The sequence below is a fragment of the Anolis carolinensis genome, chromosome 6, assembly GCF_035594765.1.
Source record: "Anolis carolinensis isolate JA03-04 chromosome 6, rAnoCar3.1.pri, whole genome shotgun sequence".
NCBI lineage: Eukaryota > Metazoa > Chordata > Lepidosauria > Squamata > Dactyloidae > Anolis > Anolis carolinensis.
In genome coordinates, this window is record NC_085846.1 from 19,434,157 (window position 1) to 19,453,919 (window position 19,763).

The 19,763-nt window shown below is 41.2% G+C and overlaps 1 protein-coding gene across 5 annotated transcripts; it reads right to left on the reverse strand.

Moving 5' to 3' along the window:
* Positions 1 to 477: 477 nt before the first annotated feature.
* Positions 478 to 18,178, reverse strand: rnf112 (ring finger protein 112). Of its 5 annotated transcripts, none has more exons than XM_008117551.3 (14): positions 18,043 to 18,178; positions 15,166 to 15,240; positions 14,247 to 14,568; positions 13,656 to 13,871; positions 13,196 to 13,333; positions 12,207 to 12,329; positions 12,038 to 12,088; positions 11,086 to 11,142; positions 8,972 to 9,058; positions 8,070 to 8,196; positions 6,745 to 6,875; positions 4,339 to 4,392; positions 3,400 to 3,474; positions 478 to 2,238 (listed from the first exon to the last, which is right to left on the reverse strand). In XM_008117551.3, the coding sequence occupies exons 2-14, from the start codon at positions 15,186 to 15,188 to the stop codon at positions 1,693 to 1,695; spliced, it is 1,950 nt and encodes a 649-aa protein (XP_008115758.1). In that variant the 5' UTR covers positions 15,189 to 15,240; positions 18,043 to 18,178; the 3' UTR covers positions 478 to 1,692. The 5 variants fall into 5 exon arrangements, with proteins under 5 accessions (XP_008115758.1, XP_008115760.1, XP_008115756.1 ...); XM_008117553.3 differs by having other exon boundaries at positions 12,207 to 12,311; positions 14,247 to 14,571; XM_008117549.3 differs by having other exon boundaries at positions 14,247 to 14,571.
* Between the last annotated feature and the right edge of the window lie 1,585 nt (positions 18,179 to 19,763).

Sequence of the window (19,763 nt, forward strand, 5' to 3'; positions counted from 1 at the left end):
ATTCAGCATTCTCATGTTCTGCCAAGAGGATTGTTTTGACTACACTTTCTTCACATCTGGGTTTTCTCCATTGCAATTAAGCCTATAAGTCACCTGGAGCTACAGTGCTGGAATGGCTAAGATCCCAAAAATATGGACTTTTTAAATGTTCTCATAAAAGGGGTTTAGATCTTGGAAGGTAGCGTGGTGTTGGAAGCATTCCTGTGGAGATCTACCACAGTGAACACAGCTTGAGTCAAAGACAAAAAAGAAATCCCAACTGAAAGATGAAATAAATAATTGTAATTCTTGAAAGGTGACCCAAGCAACACTGGGAAGGCAGATAGAAATCATAAAAAGCTGCAAAAGTCAAGGTGCTTGGGTATAAGGTAGGGATCTCAGACGTATTTCAGGGAAACAACTCATAGTTAAGAATGGGGTGAGACAATAGGAAATGAAAAATGTCTACTCCTAGGAAGTGAAAGTCACTCCTGAAAGTGTTATCATGGGAAGCTTTATTTCCAATCTTTGTTTTCACAACAAGCCAAATCTTTCAAAATCCAATTTTCACAGAGACAGAAAGTGAGGGAACTCTTCTGAACAGGGGCACAGATAGCAACATAAACATCACAGGGATGTTAAATCTTCCCTGTGCTATCTAAAGCTTATGTGTGTGTGTGTGTGTGTGCACGCGTGTGTATGTGAATTACACTTAAAAATGGACCTGTTCCAACTTACATACAAATTCAACAGAACCTATTTTGCTCATAACATGGGGACTGCCTGTATTATCCTAGAATACGTTGCATCCTGCTATGTATCTGGTTCATCAAATGAGGCTACTAAGAAAAGCTTCTCTGAGTTTGTGAGAAAAGGCTTTATTCCCATGAGACAATGCCAAGTTTTCAGCAATCTTTGCTGTCACCCAAGAGAATTTGGAACTGCATCCCTCATTTGTCCTACACTGTACACTTGAAGGACTAAATCAACAAGTGTCTGGAATCAATTAATATAATGGCTGGGGGTAACATATTGAGCTGCGTTTAAAAAGGAGAGATGTGCAGCTGAATTCCCTGAGAAAAAGAAAAGCTTCCTTATTTCTACCCTTTTTGGCAGGAGATGAAGTAAGATGTCAAGTAGTCCAGGATTCTTATTTGCCTTGAGCGGGTTGTGGAGTTCATAAAGCATTGTCTTAGGCAGGTCTACGACTGTCTATTTCGGAATGAAAAAAATGATATCAGGCCTTTCCTTACTTCCAATCAATACTATAAGCAGGCAAAGCAGGAAAGCTCCTGGATCCAACCTTACACTTTGCTTACCATTCAGGGTGGGAAATGTGGGCAAGAAAGACTTGGGACCTGAGAAAAGACTGGTGGCATTCCAGGTTATCTGGTCCTGGAAAAGGACACTGAAAGTTGCACAAAAGGAAGAGAGATTCCCTTAGTACTTAACTTTAGAGGTAACATATAGCTTTAGCATCAGAAGACCACCTTGATATGCCTTCACTTATCATTGATGAATTCACATTTCTAATGAATTCTGGAATGCATGTCATATTTCTATCCCATACCCAACCATCTGGGGAAAGGGGAGATTAATAGTTCAAGGGTCAGAAGATGGTATATCAGGCCTAGTTCATCACCCATTGACATCAGAACCACCTGCCAACTGTCTTTAGAGGAAATCTAAGCCACACAACTACCTTTGTCAATTCTAACGTGTGTCCTGTTGGTCAATAAGACATGTCTCATCTGACAGGTTATCTTCTGGTTCTTCAACTTCGGCATCACTTTCACCCACATGCTCAGCTTCCTGGACCCTACGCTTCCCTATACTGTTGCCTACACCTGCTCCCACACCTCCTCCAATAAGGCCTAAGGTGCCTGCCCCAGCTGCGGTCCCAATGGCAACTGTTGTGGCTGTACCAGTGCCCAATACAATGGCTTCTGCAGCCAAGAAGGCTCCTGCCACACCAGCCCCAATGGCCCCACCAGCAAATCCAATAACACCCACTCCAAAGGCCAAACCAGCTTTAAGGGCATAGGATTTGTAACGACGGCTGTAGTGTTCCTGGAAAACTTTAGCATCAGCCTGCAAGTGGGATTCAAACTGCAATATGGAATCTGTCCGACCAGGTTCATCTCCCTGCAGCGACATTTCACACCGTTGGACCAGCTGCTGTTGCTCACTTCGAAGACGCTGAACCATTGATTTTGGAGTCACACGTAGGGCTTTAATCATGGTGGCTGTGTTCTGATCCTGAAATGAATATAGAAAGAACAACAAGTTTACAAAATTGGGTCATGGTGGGGGTTAGGGGAGATGGACACTATTGATATACAGTGCATTGTGGTAGCACTCTCTCTCAGTCAAAAGCAACTCCTGGACAAGTTTTCTCCTCTGAATGAAGTTCAGATAAAATGCTGTGACATTCTGCCTCATAGCATTTCATTTGACCTTCTAGAGACCTTTCCCAGACTGCCACCATTCCAAAGAATCTCTTTTCCACACCACAGTTGTACCACAACACAGTGTAACTTAACTTCACCCTCACTTTTCTTCATTCCAGATTTCCCCCTCAATAGTTGATGCCCAGTATAGTTGAGTTAATCTTTTGCAAACTGGCATCCTGCAGGTGTGACAAGGTATTACTGGCATCTTGTTAGTGACTTACAGTGATTTAAGTCCAAGTTAACCCCATGTAAATCATTTTTCGTTCAGTACAGAAGTTATAATTCCTCTTGATCTGTTGAACAGGCAAACTCACCTCTAACACACCATTTAAGGTAATGCAGCACCACAACATAATCAGTGGAGGAGGGCAGCAGAGTAGTGTCCATCTATGTTCCTACACCTAAGGCAAGGACCAGAGGATTCCAGGAAAGTTCTAGAGGATTAGCAATAGGAAGATAACTGAATGCTGTCGTGTCTTTTGGTTCTCTACTGGTCAGTAAATGGTCATATTGATTGGGGGGGGGGGGGACACATCTTAAAAGGTGTGTTAGAAGTGAGATGCATTGTAGTTTTGGCTTTGCAGAACTTAAATATCTCTTAATTTGGGATGCCATCTTACATGTTCTTCCATCCCCTCCACTGAAATAAGCATGTTGGTAGGGATGCTGGTTGTATGATTAACCAATGTGATTCACTCAGACTTCCCCAACCTGGTATATTGGAAAGAAAATTCAGGTTAGGTAGGTCTGAGTAAATCACACTAAATATTTTAGGGCTAAAAGGCAGAAAGGTCCCCAAACCTCAACCAACATTTGTCTAACTTCAGAATATGCTCTGCCCCATTATTTTATATATGTCAACTATTTTCTTCCTCCAGTGTAGAGTCCTCAAAATTCTTCATGTTATTCTTTGCCAGGGCTTTCATTTGAATCCCTCACTTGATCTGGTCCTTCTTTTTGCTTGTACCTGCTTTCTGATGAACTCTGCAAATTCCTCTCGCAAGTCCTCCAGGGTGACTAGATTGTGTATAATGATGGCCATCTGTAGAGCGAAAGAAGAAAAGTGAAAAGGGCACTATGCCCATGAGGGTTAATCATTGTTCCCAAGGGCCTTCAATTCCCATGACAAAGGATGTTCGAAAAGGGGGGAAATGATAGTTGATATGTAAAGCAGCCCTGTGCCATGTTAACCCTTTAGGGGAAAAACCCCATAGAGTTGGAAGAGACTCCAAGAGCCATCCAGTTCAATCCCATCCTGCCATGCAGAAATACAAAATTAAACTACATCTGACAGATGGCCATCTAGCCTCTGTTTAAAAACCTCAAAGAAGGAGGTTTCACCACACTCCAAGGCAGCACATTCATCTGTCAAAAAGTTCTTATCATCAGAAAGTTCTTCCTAAAGTTCAGGTGGAATTTCCTGTAATTTGAATCCATTACTCTGTGTCCTAGTCTCTGGAGCAGTAGCAAACAAGCTTGCTCCATCTTCAGTATGACATCCTTTCAAGCATTTATGCATGGCTATTATGTCACCTTGTAATCTTCTCTTCTCCAGGCTAAATATACCCAGCTTCCAAGGCTGCCCGGGAAACATCACCATGCTGTGTATGGTGGTCCTAGATCCACTGACTCTTCCACATTAACAGAAGATTTCAATCCTCATTCACAAGTTTAATCTTTTATGGGTTATAAGTTTCTATCTCATCTTCTTTCCAAGACAGAATTCAAGGTAGAAGAGTTTCCCATCTAGACCAAGATCTGCCTGGTTTCTGCTAGGTTACTGGTTATACTCCAACAAAGAGAGGAATGAATTCACAAGCAAAGAGATGTTGGGCTCCATAAAAAGAGGCATTTGGGATAAACAGCTGCCTTGTGAAAAGTGATAAGGAGGGACAGGGATAGTTACCTGTGTGGCTGAGGTGAAGCCAAACTGGTGTTGCTTCATGACAGATGCAAACTTCTGAAAGGTGAAACAGAAGAGACATTTGAGGAATGCATCCTGGAGGGAGCAATGGGAGGAAATCTCAGTGCAAATGACTCCAGCCTTAAGAAAGGTGCTTCTGCTTCAGTGAGAGGGTCTTGAATGCAAATGACCCCATGGAAAATGCCACCTTAAGAAAGGTGCATTAAATATGTTTCAGTGGAAGGGCATTGATGGCAGTGCTGCCTTAAAGGATGACTGTTTAAAAAAGTGTGCTGGTATCCATGTGATGGGAATTCAGCAGATGGCTGAGTTAGAAGCTGGAGGAGGCTATCTTAGTGTGATGGGAGTGAGTAAATTCTTCATTTTCTTTAAAGACAGAACCCCATGAAATTCCGCCCTTTCTCCCGCTTTCCCTCGTTCCTTGTGATGAAGTCCCTAGAGAATATAATAATAAAACCTGCAAATAATCAAATCCACAAAAGTCAAATCTGTAAATCTAGAGGGCATACTGTATGCAGAAACAAGCTCAGAACTACACAGTACCAGTACTATACATCCACAACACAGATAGACATACACACACTGCTACAGTTAATTCCACGATATTCAAAACTTATTTATTTACATAAAAAACACATCTCTATATCCTTATTTCTAATACTAAAAATGCTCCCTAAAGGTTCTCAAAAGTTGAAACTTAATAATTAATAAACCAACACCATGAAATATCTGGGAAGCACCACTCTCACATATATACACACAAATGTGCATATGAACATACACACTTAAGAAGGAAAGTCATCCCATTACTACGAATGCAGTAGAAGTGAAATAGGTGTAGGGATTGTTGCCAAGTCCCATAAATAATCTGAATTAGGCAGCAGATCTCCAGTCAAGGAGGTAGGCTAGGCCTTGTCAGATTCATCATAGTACTTGACATGATGAAAGGAGTCAATAACACCATTCAGCTGCGTTGGTGTGCCAGGCCTTGACAAGGCTCAACATGCTATTCTTCCCTTTCACAACTCTACAAAGGAGGGAAGGGTTCATTGTTCCCAAATTCTGGTTGGCAGAAAAGGTATGTGGAATAACCAGGCCATGTTCAGCCTGAACGTAGAGAGAGTAAATGCAAGTAATCTGCTAGTTTCCCAAAGGACCATTTTTACATCCACCCAGCAAATATCTGGCAGGTCCAAATTTTCAGATGGAAATCAACAACTCTGCAGTTGTTTCACCACTGATAATAGGACTGCACCCACCAACTCAAGCATGAGGTCTTTTACATGCTCTACTGTACATCAGTTCAACAACCATGTTCACTGCTGCAGCTGTTGCATCCTATGGACTCCTATGGCATGGCAGTTCTCGGAAAGAGCATTCTGAAGATTTTATGAAATCTTCAGCCCACCACATTCACTGGAATTAGGAGTGTATGGCCACTGTGAAAATCAACAACTGTGAACATAGAATTTTTGGGGGTTTTTTGCCTGAGAGAACGTCTTTCTATGAATTTCTAGGTCTTCTAATAGGATTCTGTGGTTAGCTTCTGCTGAAAGTTGGCCACAGAATTGCTTTGGAGGATCAAAAGATTTCATTTATGGAACCTGGGTCCTCCAACTGAAAGTTGACCATATAACTGTGATGGAAGAACTGAGATTTCTAGAGATATATTCTCTCTAGTTCTCCATCATAATTCTATGGGCAACTTCAAGAAAAGAGTTGACCACAGAGTTGCACTGGAGGGCCCACAAATTCCTAGAGATACCATGATAAATAAATATGCAAAAGTTATAAACGCACAAATGTGGAGGGCCAACTATAATGTGAAAAGGGTTGAAATTAGTGGGCATACTATAGATTACAACACACAGCTCTGTCCTCTAACATCTTACCACTACTCTGTGCCCAGAGTGAAGCTGCTTTAGTTTGTGTAGTAGCCCTTCTCTAGATTGCCCTTCTTTGAATAGTCAAAAATTACACAAAACAATGGATCTTTCAACTGGACTTATTTTGCACTGCATGCAATCTGGCAAAACGGAACTAGAAAGAGCTGCCAGTTTATCAAGAAGACCCTAGAGATGTGCCTTCAGTAGATGGTTGTTCCAATCTGGCAGATCAATGTCCATAAAACCTCACCTGACTGTTTAACGGCATCAAAACTGCCAAAGACACCGAAGCCCACCAGATCATGGGTGGAAGACAATTGACAACATGTTTTCCAAACTTTTCTGCATATTTGCCAAACCATGTCTTATAATTTCTTTGCTTTTCTCTTTCTCTGTCATCTCTTTTCTGTCCAGTAAGAGCATTGACATGGGTAGAAATTCAACAAGCGTTACCATCCAGGCTTTCCCCCTTGAATCACAGCTTTCATTATGGATCTCTCACCTTGATCTTGGATGCAAGCTCTGCACCTGTGAGGGCTGTCCCTTCTTCATTTCTCTTGACATGCATTCCTGATGATCTGGCGATTCCATTTCCATAATCCTTTAGGCATTCCCTAAAATCATCATCCATGTCTGGAAGAAATATGATAGTCAAACAGTTGAGGCAAAGGAATGGTATAGGTAACATCACCTGTACAGCTGCTCCCCTTGATGGCCACTGGCAGTAATGCAGCTAATCTGAGTGAAGGGAGATCCTCTTTGCAGAGCTCTGAAAATCTCTCATTTCATCAACAGAAACAGATAAAAATAATGTTGCAAATTGAAAAGGAATGAATTAGCAAAATATACTTGGACTGGTAATGTTTTCTTCTTTGTTTGGTAGGTCTCCTTAGATTCATTTCTGAATCTTAATCACTCTCTTTGTGCCAGTTGAAAAATGCTTATATCTGCACTAAACCTACAGCTAATAATGTGTTCAAGGGAGGGGCAATAAGTCTAGGAAAACAGCCCAGGGAAGTGAGTTAAACATGTCTTCTGCAGAACCTCTACTCAATATGACATTTCTCTGTCAGCGTTTTCTGCACATATCTACTTGTAATGTGGGCATATCAACAATTGACTCAAAGCCCACTACATTTGCCTTTTAACAAGGAAGAACACCTAACACAGAAAAAAAAATGAACGTCCTAATATTTGTCGAAGTGGGAATTGCATATGGTAGACCCCAAAGGATCAAAAAGCTCTAGGAGGTCTGATCTCAATTCAATTGGAATAATAAGTTTCTAAGCGTTTTTGAAACTTGCACTTAAGAAACAAATAAGCAAAAGCCTCCCATGAGTTTTATGGAATCGAAGCTCCATCTAGTGGAAGAATGAAGCAACAGCCTCTGTCGATACATAATATGTGTTTATATATGTCCCTTCAAGTCACCTGTGGAACTGTGGTAATTCCATACATTTCATAGGGTTTTCTTAGGTAATGAATACTCAGAGGTGGCTTTGCCAGGTCTTTCCTATGAAAAGCATTACCTGGAACCCAGTATTCATTGGTGGTCTCCCACATAAGAACTAATATGCAAGAACTATTTATCCTAAAAGCACTAGCTTCCATCTGATTTTGGAAGCTAAGTAGAGCCCTGACTGGTACTTAGAATGGAGGCAGCAAATGAATATTAGGTGCTATAGGCGCAACCAATACTCCTTGCCCAAGAAAACCTTCTGAAGAATTCATGGGGTTGTCATAGGTTATAACTTATTCAAAAGCACACCCCCTGTACATACACATGGGGAGCAGGGCATTGAGAAGGAATTATGGAAAGATTCTGACCTGCAAGAGTGCCCCCAGTTCCTTTCACCAATTTTTTGCCTGGGAAAGGCATCAGGTAACAGCGTGTGCTGACATTCATGAGGGCCCCCAAGGCATGTGGGTGCTTGCCTGGCTGACATTTCAGCTTCTGTTGTGAAAGGGGTATAAAGAGAATTAGATCCAGCCATTTTAGAAAAACTACATATCCAACATTTCACAGATGAAAAACGGGACACATGTGACAAAGTAATTAACATTGCTATCTGATCAAGAAGGCAGATGATATGAATGAGGAAGGACACACAAGCTAGGAAAGAATGTAGCCATGCTTCTCTCCCTCGGCCCTCCTCTCAGTCCGGTAACACATCAGGCCGCCAAGGCAGACAAGGGCCGGAGGGAAGAGAACAAGGGGCCGCATCCAGCCTGTAGGCCTGGGTTTGCCCATGCCTGGTCTACAGGGAAGGGCACAATACCATCCCTTCCTTTTCTCTTCTGTCTGCTGAGTCAATTAATTACAAACTAGTTAGGCACTTTGAACTCTGTCTGAAACAACTGAATTAAGCTTTGGACGAAAGGGTAACATTAGAAGGAGGGAGAGAAACTGGACTATTTAAAAGGCAGCTGAAAAAGTGGGATGACAGAGAATTCATTAGGAGTGTCAGGATTGACGATAGTTGAAGGATAAACTAACATTACAACCATTCTTCTTCTAGTCTCTCAATGTTCAGACACTCTAGCACACTGATTCCACAGTATATCACTTCAGCTTTGCATTGGATACTTTGACAGCTCACCTACATAGTAATGTAACAACAGCCCATTTACTGGAACTGGCCAATTCTAATTCCTGCAGTTATACGTCTGCTTTCAAAGGTGAAAATATGCAACAGGATTCTGGCCAATGTCCCAGTTACCCATCTTACCTCTATGACCTCTTGAAGGTATTTATGGCCTTCTTGCAGTCCATATTGGGGTGGAAAGAACCAATCACGCACCAGGACATCCAGTTGCTGCAACAAGGAGACAAGACACTCTGCAGGGCTCTGAGAAACTGTAATTTAATTTCATTCTGCCTCTTTGCTCTTAGGGCCCATTTACATAATTTACATAATTATACCCGACAGATGAAAACCTGGACAGGTATAGCCAAACAACATCAGAATGTAGTCAAAACAACAAAAGTATTAATTAGGAAAAGCATGAAAGCTAGGAGAGGCCACACCACTTTGCTTTTGCCTGAACCTAGTGGGAAGAACAAAACTCTACCCATTCCTTCCCCCTCCACCCAGGTGAGTTAAATAAGTGCAAACTACTTCTGTACTTTACTTGGTTTGTAGCAATTGCAGTAGACTGAGGTCAAAGAGAGGCAAGTGGGAAACCGAAAGAGAAGCTCAGACATTTTAAAAGTAACTGTGGGACAACAGAGGATTAACATGGATTGTGTCTATCAAATCAGGACTTCTGGAGACGATGGCTTAGCCTTCACAATAACTTCCAGTCCCTTGTACCAACTGGGTACTCTTCCTATCCAAAACCTCAAAGCTAGAAACAATTTTGTTTTTTATTTGTATTTCAAATTGTCAGTGCCTCTAATAAGATTGTTAATTTAACTGTTGTTTTAAGCTTCTGTGTAGTAAGATTTTAGCTGTGCTTCAGTTTAATTCGTTATAAGCTCTGAGACCCATAGGGGATAAGGGTTTCTTTAATACAATTAATTAACTAAATAAAATAAACATATATGACAGCAGCTAGATACACTTGCATCTTCATAACTTACAAGCCTATAAAGTGTGCACTTTAGCCGTGGATAAAAATACATAGTGTTGTGCACATTTTGTAGTTTTCCTATGTTCATCTACTTATTTTTGAGTTATATTGGATAGAATTGCAGCCCGAACCTACCAAGATGTTTTCCATCATGGGTGTGAATTCATACAGCAAGTGAATATACACAGAGATGCTTCTTATTGACTGATTGCTCAAGAGTAGGGATGTGATTTGTAAATTCTTTCTTACATGCAATAAGATTTTTTTTTACAATTTGTCTTTTTACTACAAAGAATAATCTGCAGTTTTCAAAGACCCTTCAACCTTCAAGAACGATTCCATGCAAAAAAAATGAATGTGCTTTTCTGGTGCAGAAAATTGCATTTTCTGTATAGAAATAAGCATTTTCTGTGCAGAAAATTGCATGTTAGTTAAAAAAAGTTTTCCTGCACAAAAAAGCACTTTCTGAGCAAAAAAAAAAAAAAAAAAAGCATGTGTATTTTGGAGAAGAAAAGGTCATGAACTGCAAAGATTCTCACCTGTCTAAGATCTGCTTTCCTGATAATTGTTAAACCATTTTTTTCATCTATTTTTGGAATATTTTCACATCTCTCTACTATCCCTACTGCAGAATTGTAAAACTTATTTGGATTTTCAATTTCTTTGGCAAGCTATTAAGACTCAAGGTTCTTAGCATTTTACTATTAACATACTATTAGCATTTACCATCTAGTACTATTAAAGTAACATTTGTCTGAAAGGTTGGCACCTTGCTTAGCTATTTTGCTTGCTTAGTGGAACTAGACAATATTTGGGTCTCTCAGTATTTCAGAGCTCAGTTTCTCAAACAGGCGAGTTGACCTGTGAGTGCAGCACACAGCCATTTAGCAGTCTCCCCTCGCTTTTTTTCATAAAATGGAGTATCCGAGGCTTATAATCCTTTCCCAGTGATTAAAGATGCATGTAGAGAGATCAATAATGCAGGAACAAACAGAGGGTGCAGAGTAACTTTATTGGCACCTGTACAAGAGAAGGAAAGAGACGGAGGGAGAGAGAGAACAGAAAAAAAAGAGAGATGTGGGTGCTAGGCAGAGGAGTACAGAGCTCAAAGAGTCAGCTAGCGAGCAGAGACTGGGGTCCAGGAGACAAAAGGGCTTTTTCATGGCTCGGCGAGACAGAAGGCCTGAACAGGATGGTGATCGTGGGAGGAGGAAAGCAGAACATAACGTGACTGGAAAGAGAAGGAAGCCGAACAGTTGACGCTTGTTACCTGAGTGGGGTTTAACTTGAAAATACGTCCCACTTTCTCGGCTACATACACGAACATCTGGGTGGGCATAAGAGGTGGAAAGTAAGTCTGGTTAGCGAGGGGAATTGTTTCACTCAGCCTAAACCTTGCCCCAACTCTTCAAATCGTCTCCCCACTCAGACACAGTGACACTGGGTAGGAGCCAAAATGAGATTGGATGACTTTTATTCTTATGATATTGTTTGGTCCACTCACAACTCTCTTTCAGCCAAGCCATTCTCACAAAGTTGTTTTGAGGAAAAATGTGGGGAAAAGCCATTTCTTCTACCTCAAATAAACAGGAGAAAAGTCAGGAGGCAAGTGTAACTAAGAAACAAATTTTCAACTGTACTAAGGCACATGAGATCTACTCTCCCTTCAATGAAGCTTAAGTGAGTTGTTTTCCCCTTGCAAAATTCTAAGGGTTGGGGGCTTTCCTCTGCTTCTGCTGGCAATGTGCTAACTCTGTGCTTGTAGGCCCCTGTATCTTATTTGGATTGTTTGGTTGATTTGCTGATATTTATGCAGTGAAAGTTAATAATCTGAATAATCAAAATAATCTTAGACTTTAATAATCTTTATCGTGTAATGCAATACATTCACTTTCCCATTCTCTAGAAGTCAGATAAACCAGGCACTTGGGTTCTTAATTCTTGCCTCTCTTTGTAGCCAATATAGACTGAGCTTGGTTTTTCTATCACTGCATCAATTTTCTATTTTGCACATCCTTCCCTAGGTGATTCATAGTTTTCCTCCCAAATCAGCAGTGGGAAATGTTTGGCCTCCAAATATTTTGGACTTCCACTCCAATTTGCTCAACAGAGCATCATTCATTATAGGAATTAAATTCCAGTTTTGGGATTATGAGACTTAAAATCCAAAACTTTTGGAGCCCCAAATGTTCAGACCTCATGTTCTAACCATAACAACTTACGTCCAGGTATTCCAGGTCGGTATCCTTCATCGTGGTGACCAAATTCAATATCTAGGAAATAATGGAACAGACAAGAAAGGTGTTAGAAGTAAAATATATAGAGGCTTAGTGTGTATTTTGATGTAGTATAAGGGAGAATAAAGCCAGAAGGAGTTTAGCAAGAACCCACCTGGTATGAGCTGAGCAGCATGGAGAAAGCAGAGAGCTTGACACCAGCTTCCTTGCTTCTCTCCAAGTCCATGGAACCCTCAGTGTCTATCAAGAATACAGCTACCTTGGAGGGAATTGAGGAGTGGATGGAGGAGGAGAAATGTAATGAATTCCAAAAAGAGGCATAATTGTATAACAGACAAAAGGATCAGTTTGGCAAACAGGTTACAATGCATCTATTTCTGGACAGAGATGTGAAGGCTAGGGAAATCTTGTCTGGTTTCAGTGATGAAAAGGGTTTAATAAAAATCTCAAGATTTGCTGACTAGAGCTAGCTGCAAAAGACATCAATATTGAAGTTTATTTATTTCGTGTCAAAAGCATTGCATAACAAATACATTTAAAAATGATGAAAAAAAATAGAGGAAATCACAATACTGAAGTAAAGAATTAGGAGATCAAACATCCATTATGAATCTTTGAAGAGAATGGAGCTTGTTGGCAGCTTTCATGTCAGTGCTGCAGTGAAACAGCCCCAAATAAAGTTCAGCATCTTGGAGAATTCCTTAGAAGTTAAAACTAAAGGGCAATAAAGCTTGATATACCATGGTCAAAGGTGAGAAGTTTAAGGGAGGTAGAAAAAGAGGAAGACCACACTATAAGTGGATTTGTTAAAATCAGTAAATTCACAGCTCTGAATTTACAAAAACAGAGTAGGGTTCTTAATAACAGCATCTCTTGGAGATTTCTCATTCATAGAGTTCGATTAGTTACCCTCAAGTCAAAGTCAACTTGATGAGAATTAACACCAAGCTGTCTTATTCTCCCACAGCTTTGTTCAATATTATCTGAGGAAGGTGGGTCATTTTATTGTTCCAATCAGTAAAAAATTGCCATCAGAAATTCTTGCTGATCTACTTCAGATCCATCTGATATCTATCAGTGAATCCTAAGCTACCTTCTTCCCACTTCCACATAAGGTGAGCACCTCTGCTCCAACTTTTTCACCTTTCCATGTTCGGTAGGCACCCAAAATGGCTGATTCCATATCCAGACCCCTTTAGTTGTGCTGACAGCTCCTGGGCGCCAATCAAATCCAGTCAGTGGATCATTTTCTTGGCCCATCCATGAATCATCTTCAGCCACCTGCCAACAAGTGTAGAGGACAAGGACCCAGTGTGAAAGCAAGAACAACTTTACAGACCAGGATAGGGGAGATGGTTGGACAAGGCATGATAACTGTAAGGAAAAGTTATTTCAATTTTCAGAAGTTCCTTCTAGTTTTCTATACTTTGCAGCTCAGTGAGTTGTGGGTGGAGTGATTAGTGCCAACAGAAGAGATCATTATCATTTCAGGGACTTGCGTTACTTGCATTTTTTTCTAGCCTGGATCATCTATCCTGCCTCTCACATTCTTACCCATCCATACAAAGATACATCTTTCAGACCTCTGACCTCTGATTCTCACCAGATTTTGGAAGCGCCTGAGGAGAAAATTCAGCAGGAACGATTTGCCACGGCGTTGCTCTCCCAGGATGGAAACCAGGCAAACATGAGCATCTTTCACCTGCTCCTGCTCCAAGCAATGGCTCAAGGCCTCTCCATCCAGGCAAATGTCTCCATTCTCATCCAAACCCACAAGCTGCACTGGTTGCTTCAACTGCAATGGAGTTGTTGGAACCTCCTGAAAAAGAATGAACTCTGTTAGATTAGAACCCGTCCTATACCACCTAGGTAGAGTCAGTCAACCCTTGAAAAATTGCTTTATTTGGATTACAGATGTCTGGCTAAGGGATTCTGGTAGTCATAGTGCAAAATGTTAATTTTTCTAAGGTCTGAGCTAGCTTCGTAACTTAATCTAAGGATAGTTAACACAGAGAAGAAGTCAATAAAATAAATAGTTATAGTTATAATAGTTATAATTAAAAAGCAAGAGTGTGGCCATGCATGGATCCAATACAATAGCTTTCCAAGCAGTGCATTAAATGATGCTATTGCTCTCCCATTTTGAGTGAATGTTATAGAAACAACTGGACACTGTGTATGGTGGGATCCATACCTCCACATCTGCTCTCCCTGATTCTTTGTCTACCAACTTTAGCAGAGGCATCTGTCCAATTTTTTCCACCAAGCTCCTCAGCCGTATGTCAGATTTCATTCTCTCAGGGCTGCAGGGATGACGGCATTCAGGACAAAGGTATCCGTGGTAAGAGTATCCACTCCAGTGAGCAGACAAACATCCTCTGCAGAAATTGTGTCCACAGTCAATGGTAACAGGGTCTTCAAAGGTTTCCAAGCAGATGGAACACATGATATCTTCCTTCAAGTTCTGGATAATACCTCCTGAAGATGTCTTTGCAGGGATGGCTGATGACTCTGGTCTGCTAAGCATACCGAGAAAACCAAGTTAGAAAAGGGAAAGCCTCCAGATGTTGATGGATTCTATTCCAAATCAGCTTCAGACACAAACAGTGTTTCAGATGATGGAAGCTGGAGCCCATCACCATTCAAAAGTCCCACCATTCAACATATCTGAAATAGGCAAACCAACGGAGAATTTCATATGTGGCTGTAGATCACAATTTAAATTACATTCCAACTTTATGCAGGAGGTTTATTCAGTTGCAAGTCCAACTGAATTACTCTTTTTGATTCTAACCTCCATTTATCTTCTCACTCTAGGACAGGAAAGGAGAAGAAGGCACAACGACATGGATTATATCATTGTGGTTCTCCAGAGGTTTTGTTCTACAGTCCTTAACATTGGCTATCCTTGTTAGGGCTGATGGGATTTACAATGCAATTATATCAACCCAACCACTAAACTCAGACCTTCCAATCAATTGTTCTAATGCTCCTTGTTTCACATACCTTCTTAACATTTCACAGATGAAAACCAGAAAACAGTAAGGGTTTGCTTTTTGGTCAGATCTGGTTACTCTGGTGCTTTATTATGTAAAATCAATTGGTTAACTTACGGTTTAGTATTTTTGGTTCCCATCCTGCGGCAAGCCTGATGCTGATGGCCTCTGACAAGATAAATTTAGCTCCTCCTAGAAGACAAAAATACCATTTTGAATTGAGCTTTGTCCCCCCACCCCTTCTCAATATCCTATGCGATACAAGGAGTGATGGTAAAGAGGTGGAGGAAAGTAAGAAATTGCCCTAAAATAGAAAGACTGTTTATGTTATGTTTGGGAGACAAAAGAAATCGCTACCCTATGGCTACTGTACATTTTTCAAAATTATTTTGTAATAACATTGTTATTTTTTTTCCTTTTCTCTCTCTCTCTCTGCTCATTAGCTTCAAATCCAAAATGCAAGTGGGACTCAGCTCTACAAAGCCACACCACTAATCACTCCTCCCATTTCATGGTTGTGGGTTAACTGCCTGACTCAACTTCTTATCTTTCTATTTCACTTTTTGTTTTGGTCTTCTATAACCAAAGGACACAGAGGGTAGGGCTTAATTCTCAGAATGAGAAGTACACTAATAGGAAATCAAATGGGTTCTGAATGTGTTTGTATTTAAAAGGCTTGCTTCCAAAATAACCTGGAGTGATTACCCTGTAGTTAAGGGGAAATCAGTTAACACATATTCAGAGGTTACCAGTGAGAGAAAAGTGGTGCCTGGAGATTGGAGTGGTTGTGAATGCATAAGGAGTGGTTGTGAAGCACACCATGGTTAGGATGATCCTCACCGTTTCCTCCTTTGTCAGAACTTATAAACTTTATTTTTCCAGATATCTTCTATCACAACTACTCCAAGTCCTTATAATTGTCTCATTCTGGGAAATGGAGCTCAAAATATTTGGATTAAATGGTCCCTAACCTTTCCCCTAAATTCCCCTAAGCACTAGATGCCAAAACAAAAAACATACAAAGTTGAGATGCATCTACACTGTATTTGGCAGCACTTTAACTACCAATGCCATGGAATCAATGCCATGGAAACCCAATAATACAGCAGCAAATTGAATAATGATCAATTTTCTCACCTTTCATAACACTCAGAAATGACTGCCTAGAGTGGCTGCCTCATTTTGTCAGGACTAGTAATGCTGGCACTGGCAGAAGCAGCTGTTTTTATGCCCTCCTTGCTGCAGGCTTTCTACAGATATCTCATTAGTCCCCAAAGAAACATATAGGGCCCTTCTACACTGCCATATAATCCAGATTATCAAATCAGACAATCCACATTGTTTGCTTTGAAATGGATTGCATGAGTCTACTCAGATCAAAGGTAGTAAATACAGAAATGCAGTCTTTTTGATTAGGGAATGGGAAGATCAATAAATCAACCAAGCAACACAGAAAAATAGTCTGTTTGCAATAGTCTGATTGCAATGTCATTGACCTACCAGGACAGTCACAGGATCCTTTGAATTAAAAAAAGATGAGGAATTTCTATGTCAGTGATAGCAGTGGTATACTTTTCTATGCTGCTGCCCACTATAGGCTCAAGGCAGAAGAATTTGCTTCTTGTGGTCAAGGAGAACGAAATTCTTCCCACTTCTGTGTTTACAAGATAAACTGACTGGCAATTGAACCAACATTGGCATTAGGACAGTGTGTGCCACTTGTTCTGGGCACAAGTATGCTATGTAGCATGAACGGCTCTGACCGCAGAATGTCTCCCCTTCACTCCCTACCTTTGGTATCTGCTGAATAAGGAAAACACCTTGCTTTTACCTAATGGCAGGACTGGCTTTTGCCAGGTGTAAGACTGAGTTAGGATGAGGAGATATGCAGACTCAGAAGGTAAATCCAGGTCTGAGCAGAGAAGACAGCTCAGTACTATGGAATCAGGAGGCTGTGGTTATTTCAAGATATATTAGTTGTTATGATCAAAAGATCAGCAGTTCTAATCCAGAGAGCAGAGTGAGCTCTTGCTGTTAGCCCCAGTTTCTGCCAACCTAGCAGTTTGAAAACATGCAAATGTGAGTAGATCAATAGGTACTCACTGCCCAGTGAAATTAGGCAAGCCCCCACTCTTTTAGCCTTTAGGAAAGAGTTAAAAACATGGCTATTCTGATGTGCCTTCGGAGAGTAACTGCTCTTCTGTTACTCCCCTCAACATTGATCCTCTAGACTGTTTTTCTATCTGATGTCCCTGTCCCCTGAGGTTTTCTATTTGACCCCTTTCTCACCCCGAGTTTTTTTTTTAATTTAGTGTTCATGCGGCTCACCCCTGTTAGATTGCTTCTTGACTTTGTGTTATACTGTATATTTTATTAGTTGTGTTGGTTAATTGTATTTTGATATGTTGTTTTTATGTTGTTTTATACTGTATTGTCCTGGGCAGGGCCCCATGTAAGCCGCCCCGAGTCCCTTTGGGGAGATGGTGGCGGGGTATAAATAAAGTTTTATTATTATTATTATTATTATTATTATTATTACCGCTCCGACAGGAAGGAAATGGCGCTTCATGCAGTCATGCCGGCCACATGACTTTGGAGGCGTCTATGGACAATGCTGGCTCTTTGGTTTAGAAATGGAGATGAGCACCAACCCTCAGAGTCAGACACGACTAGACTTAAAGTCCGAGGAAAACCTTTACCTGTAGTAGTGATCCAGGACGAACCTCTCACAGGTCTTCTTGGCAAGGGAAGTTTACCCTTGTTTTCCCTTGTGGCTAAGAGTGTGTGACTAGTTGAAAAAAAGAAGGCAAGGCAGTAGAACTAATCCAACCCAATTCTGAGACAAGTTCCAAGCAGAGGAGGAAGAGGACGAGGCAAACACAATTCAGTTTTCAGTAACAGAGCCAAGGCAGAAAGCAAAGCGACCAGTAGATCAGCCTTCCAGCTGGTGGGTGCAGAAGGGGAGGAAGCCAGCGGAGTCCCCCCGACCCTTACCTGTTCCCAGACTAGCTTCTTCGGTCCCTGGAGGCGAAGAGGGAGGAGGAAGCGAAAGTAAAAACATTTTGCGCGGACGGGACCAAAAGCGCAGCGACTTCCCCATTCTAGCGCCGGCTTGGGCGAGGAAGCAGCCCATTGGCCGATAGAGACAGGCTGGGAAAGTGGCCGAGCTAGTTGACATAAAGGTGCATGGGCACTATCGGATTCCTGTCGTTTGACACCGCTTTTCACTGCTATGGAATCATCAGAGTTGTAGTTGGGTGAACCACTGGCATTCCTTGTTAGAGAAGGCTAAAGACTTTGTAAAACTGCAGCTCATAAGATTCCACTGCATTGAGCCTTGGCAGTTCAAGTGGGGTCAACTCAAGCTGCATTCACTCTACAGCAGGCATGGGTAAACTTCAGCCTTCCAGGTTTTTTGGACTTCAACTCCCACAATTCCTAACAGCCAGTAAGATGGCTGGGATTTCTGGAAGTTGGAAGTCCAAACCACCTGGAGGGCCAAAGTTTGCCTATGCTTGTTCTACGGTGTAGGTCAGGCATACCGTAGGCAAAGTTTGGCTGTTTGGGTGTTTTGGACTTCAACTCCCACCATTCCTAACAGCCTCAGGCCCCTTCCTTTTCCCCCTCAGCCGCTTATGCGGCTGAGGGGGGAAAGGAAGGGGCCTGAGGCTGTTAGGAATGGTGGGAGTTGAAGTCCAAAACACCCAAACAGCCAAACTTTGCCAATACCCGGTGTAGATGCACCCTTACTAAGGCAGCTACTGATTCCTCCTGGGAGTAATGCAAAAAGGAACATACATCTAAAGAGATGTAAGGAAATTGCATGCCATAGAACATCTTATCACATATATGCACAAACTCTAATTTTGCTTTGGTAATTTATTTATTTATTTATCATATTTATATCCCACCTTTCTCTATCCCAAGGCGGCTTACAAACGGCACCACATAGTGCCTTAGGCATAAAAACATGAAGTAAGATTAAATTAAAATCAATACATACCTAAAATATAATTAAAATACATTCCAATGCTAAGACACATCATCCAAATGCAAGGTCTAAGGCTGTTTCATAATCAAATTGCATGATTTCCAGTAAACTTATGGCACTGCGTTATTTATCAAAGGCCTGCTCCCCAAAGCCAGGTTTTTGCTCTCCTGAAGGCCAGGAGGGAGTGGACTGAGCTGATATCACTAGGGAGCGAATGCCACAGCCAAGGAGCCACCACTGAGAAGGCCCTGTCTCTCGTCTCCACCAATCTCACTTGCAAAGAAGGCGGGATCGAGAGCAGGGCCTCACCAGATGATCTTAGACATGGCTTTGTGCACAAGCATTTAATGAATAAGCAATATATTGACATGGTCTGAACTTAGGTTTATGTGCAATGGTTCCGTGGAAAAGTGGTTTTAAGTAACTATATGTTTTAGCTGACTAATGTATTTTATGTATTTTATGTGTTGTATTTTATGAATAGTTGTTAATGGTTTTAAATGTGTTGCTGTTTTATTGATCTGTTTGGCATTGAATTTTGCCGGTTGTTGCAAGCCACCCTGAGTCCCTTCTGGTGAGAAGGGCGGGGTAGAAATGTTGTAAATAAATAAATAAATAAATAAATCTTAGACTCCGATATATGGAATTCACCACCAGAACAACCAAAGGCATAGATGTACTCAGTCATGCATTGTTGTCATCAACTACAATAACTCTTATGATG